Source organism: Trichechus manatus, unplaced genomic scaffold, assembly GCF_000243295.1.
Source record: "Trichechus manatus latirostris isolate Lorelei unplaced genomic scaffold, TriManLat1.0 scaffold00209, whole genome shotgun sequence".
In the NCBI taxonomy this organism is placed as follows: domain Eukaryota; kingdom Metazoa; phylum Chordata; class Mammalia; order Sirenia; family Trichechidae; genus Trichechus; species Trichechus manatus.
The window spans coordinates 1,510,506-1,514,855 of NW_004444145.1; the positions used below are offsets into that span (position 1 = coordinate 1,510,506).

A 4,350-nucleotide genomic window follows, 5' to 3' on the forward strand; every position below is an offset into this window, starting at 1 on the left:
CCGCCAATGCGGGAAGGAAGTTGAGTGGCATTGACCTCAGAGAAGCGTATCACTTCTGCGCAGCCTGGCGTAAGTCCGGGTCAGGATGCCTGCCTGGGTCGCAGGAGGAAAGGTAGGAGCTGGACCTAGAGCCCGAATCGGAGAAAAAGGGAAGGCCAAGGACGGAGATAAAGGCCGGAGTTCGGACGGGGGAGCCCAGACCGAGCAAGACCTCTCAGAGAACCCGGTCAGAGGGACGAACTCTCGGAGAGAGCGCGGGAGCCGCCGGAGCGCACCATGCGCGGGTCCCCTGCCTGGCCCTTCAGCCCCGCCGCCTGGGTCACGCGGGCCGGGCGGGCCCGCGGCTGCCGCTCCGGGGGGGCTTGCGATAGACCGCGGGCCGACGTTCCGCCCTGCTCGCGGCTCTGGCCGCCGCGCGCGGGAGGCGCCCCCTGCCCCCCGCGCCTGGCCCACTCCGGGCGGCCCTCCCAGTATATAGCGCACCCCTGCAGGGCCCGCCACAGGCCACCAGGCGGGGAGTAGACGCGAGACAGAGCGCAGAGCCTGGGAGCCAACTCCCCGCTCCCGCCCCCGCCGCCCCGAAGGGCGCCCTGCGCTGCAGCTGCCGCCGGGCCCCCGCGGCCACCATGAAGAAGGAGGTGTGCTCCGTGGCCTTCATCAAGGCCGTGTTCGCGGAGTTCCTGGCCACCCTCATCTTCGTCTTCTTTGGCCTCGGCTCAGCTCTCAAGTGGCCATCGGCGCTGCCCTCCATCCTGCAGATCTCGTTGGCGTTTGGTCTGGCGATAGGCACCCTGGTCCAGGCCCTGGGGCCTGTGAGTGGAGGCCACATCAACCCCGCCATCACCCTCGCCCTCTTGGTGGGCAACCAAATCTCGCTGCTCCGTGCTGCTGTCTACGTGGTGGCCCAGCTAGTGGGAGCCATTGCTGGGGCCGGCATCCTCTACGGGGTAGCACCAGTCAATGCCCGGGGCAACCTGGCTGTCAACTCCGTGAGTGCCCACAGGGCTGGGGGTGGGAGCTGGGACCCTGGCAGTGGGCTTTGGGTCAGGCAGTGCCCCATCTTGAGAATGGGTGCGACAGAGGGGGCCAGTGCACACCGTGCTAAACCAAACCAAACCAAACCCAGTCTTCCAGTCGATTCTAACTCATAGCAACCTTATAGGATGTTGTAGAACTGACCCACAGGGTTTCCAAGGAGCAGCTGGTGGATTCGAAGGGCCAACCTTTTGGTTAGCAACCAAACTCTTAACTACTGTGCCACCAGGGCTCTGCACCAGTGCTAGGAAAGCCCAAGACCAGAAAGATGAATCTACAAGTCTGTGTGTGCCCCCCACTCAGCCTCCCCCGGTCCATGTCCACACTCCTCTGCCCCCTTCCCTCATGCGACCCCATCCTAGCCTCTCTCGTGGTGCCTACTGCCCACTCCTTTCCTGCCTTTACTCCTATCTCACTGCTGAGTTTTATCTTCCTGGGATCCTCTCAGCTCTCCTCTCCGCTCTTCAGTGGAGTGGTGTAATGGAACCACCAGAGAGAGGTGGGTTGTAATCCTGGCTTTGGGTGACCTTGGCTTCTCTGTGCCTCATTTTCCTCAGTCATCCCATGTTGTTATCGGGTGCAGTGAAGTCAATTCCGACTCACAGCGACCCCCCATGTGACAGAGCAGAACTGCCCCGTAGGGTTTTTTAGGCTGTAATCTTTACAGGAGCAGATTGCCAGGTCTTTCCCTCTTGGAGCCAGTGGGTGGGTTCAACTGCCAACCTTTCGGTTAGCAGCCGAGAGCTTAACCTTTTGCACCAGATGATCATACCTCCCATAGCAGGTGTCGAGGAGGTTACATTTAGAACCCCCAGATATGGTGCCAATGCCTAGGGGTCTCTGTTGAATATTGGTTCCCCACCTCCCATCCTAGCCCTGCCTCCCTGCTGCCTCCCTCCTCCCAAAGCCCCAGATTCAGCCCTGACGTCCCACACAAACTGGGTTCATTAATCAAACACAAAGGAGGATTTTCTTGGCCATTGTCAAGCCGTGAGTCAGCCGCATCAGAGAGACAGGTTTGAGGTTGGCACCAGCAGTGGGTCAGGCACAGGCGGGAGGCCTGGGTGGGGGTGCGGTAGGCAAACTGGGCAGCTGCCCACAGGAGGGAGAGTGAAATGCCAGCTTATGGAAGTTGGGGATTGGGCAGAACTGTTGACAAGACTGTGACAAGCTCTGCTCTTTGGCCACAGGCCTGAGTGTCAAGCTTTGTGCGGACTGTAAAGTACATAATGCCTTCTGCCAATGGCTACCCTGAGGTGATGTGTGCAGGGCTTGGTTGTGCTGACAGTATGGGGTCTAAGAGGGCAGGGTGCTGTGGGGTCCTTACCCACCCTCCCTGCGCAGCTCAACAACAACACGACGTCGGGCCAGGCCTTGGTGGTGGAGATAATTCTGACCTTCCAGCTGGCACTCTGCATCTTCTCCTCCACTGACACCCGCCGCACCAGCCCTGTGGGGTCCCCGGCCCTGTCCATTGGCCTGTCCGTCACACTGGGCCACTTCGTGGGGGTGAGCAGTGTTGCTACCTCAGGTGGGGTTAGGGGGAGCCACTCAGGACAAATAAAGGGGACCTTTGGGCAATGAGCACAAAAGACTTTAAGGCCTAGATTTGGGGCCACTGGACCCTGGCCCTAGTGGGCCAGGCTTGATCACAAAAAAAAAAAAACTTCCTTAGCTTAGGAGAGAGAGAGAGAGTGAGTGGGATGGGGTGGGAGTGGGAACAGGGAGTTAAGCCCAAGCTCAGGACAGAGAAGAGAGGAGGGGATAGGGTGGGGGCCATGGTTAACAGGGCAGCTAGGATCCATGGAGGAAGTGGTTGCCAGCTTAAGAAACGGGAGACTTGAGTCTGAGATCTAGCTGAGCCCTGAGCTGCTTGGGAAAGTCCTGGGCCCATATGAGTGGATAAGGACCTTGCCCACCTCATCACTTCCCTTTTTCTATTCAGATCTACTTCACTGGCTGCTCCATGAACCCAGCCCGCTCCTTTGGACCTGCAGTAATCATGAATCGGTTCGGCCCTGCGCACTGGGTGAGCCTGGGCCCTCCCCCAGATCCCTGTGATGCAGGTCCATGGCAGCTGAGAGCTAACTGGGCTTTCTGGTTGCTGTGGACCCAGAGCCTGGGGCTGGGGCCCAGGGAGTGGTGGTTGGAGAGAGAAGGGGACACAGTAGGAGATAGCATGTGGCTGGAGCAAGGGCAGGGGTGGGGTTATATGGCTTGAGCCCCAGAGGACAGGGACCTTGGTGGGGGGAAGGGGTCTGTGTGTCTGTCCCTCTGGGGAAGGGGGTTTATACTTGTATCAATCTCCTCTGAGGATTCTGTTTGTCCCTCTGGGGTCTGTATATCTGTCCTCTCTGGTGTTTTGTTTATCTATCCTCGTTGAAGGTTGAAGGTGTTGGAAGAGTCTTCCTGTGTGTCTGTCCCTCTGAACAATCTGCCACCTCCTTTGAGAGCTTATGTCCTCCCTCTCCAGAGTCCGTGTCTGTTTTTCTGTCTCTGAGGATCTGAAGGTCTCTGAAGGTTCATTTGTCTCTCTTCGGGGTGTGGTTGGAACGGACCTGTCCCTCTGGGAATCTGTCTCTCTCCTCTGGATTCCTGTCCCTCTGTGGTCCATGTCTTAGTCATTGGGGATGGGGGGGAGGGTCAGCATATCTGTTCCTGAGGTGGGAGGAGGTTTTTCCCTCTGGAGGTCTGGAAGTCTGTCTCCTTTGAGGATCTGTGGGTATGTCCTCTGGTCTCTAAGGCCTGGAACCCAGCCCGCTGACCATGGCCTTGTCTCCACCAGGTGTTCTGGGTGGGGCCCATTGTGGGGGCTACCCTGGCTGCCATCCTCTACTTCTACCTGCTCTTCCCCAACTCCCTGAGCCTCAGTGAGCGTGTGGCTGTGGTCAAGGGCACGTACGAGCTGGAGGAGGACTGGGAGGTGCATCGGGAGGAGCCGAATAAGACCATGGAGCTGACCGCCCATTGAACAGCTTCGGGCAGGGACCTGCCCCCAGCCCCTGAACACAGGGGAAGAAAAGAAAAACATATGACAGCAAAGCTTTCTTCCCCCACAGCCAGGTTCTTTTGGTTGGGGAAGAGCTACTGGCTCCCCAGGCTGCACAGCTAGAGCTGGGTGCAGGGACCCATGGCAGGGCTCTCGGGGTGGGGGTGAAGGGCTGGAGTCTGGTGGGGAGGGTGTCTCTCTGGAACAGAGCAGACTGCTGTTGTGAGGTCAGACCTCAGAGATTGAACGTAGCAGGAAGCTCCCAGGCTGCCCCAGGGCCAGGCCAGGAAGGGGTGGCCTATAGTCTGCTCTCCCCACCCTCCTCA

General features: G+C 59.0%; 1 protein-coding gene across 1 annotated transcript; it reads left to right on the top strand.

Annotated features, from left to right (window-relative positions):
* Window positions 1-626: 626 nt before the first annotated feature.
* On the top strand, window positions 627-4,006 carry AQP5 (aquaporin 5). The gene is made up of 4 exons (XM_012559089.1): window positions 627-989; window positions 2,380-2,544; window positions 2,981-3,064; window positions 3,821-4,006. Exons 1-4 carry the CDS (start codon window positions 627-629, stop codon window positions 4,004-4,006), a joined length of 798 nt encoding a protein of 265 aa, XP_012414543.1.
* The last annotated feature ends 344 nt before the right edge of the window (window positions 4,007-4,350 follow it).

Bases quoted from the DNA above. Each gene is read 5' to 3' on its own strand.
- AQP5 (XM_012559089.1), top strand. From the start codon at position 627: ATGAAGAAGGAGGTGTGCTCCGTGGCCTTCATCAAGGCCGTGTTCGCG. The intron at 990-2,379 runs GTGAGTGCCCAC...CTCCCTGCGCAG, and splicing joins GCAACCTGGCTGTCAACTCC to CTCAACAACAACACGACGTC. The intron at 2,545-2,980 runs GTGAGCAGTGTT...TTTTCTATTCAG, and splicing joins CACTGGGCCACTTCGTGGGG to ATCTACTTCACTGGCTGCTC.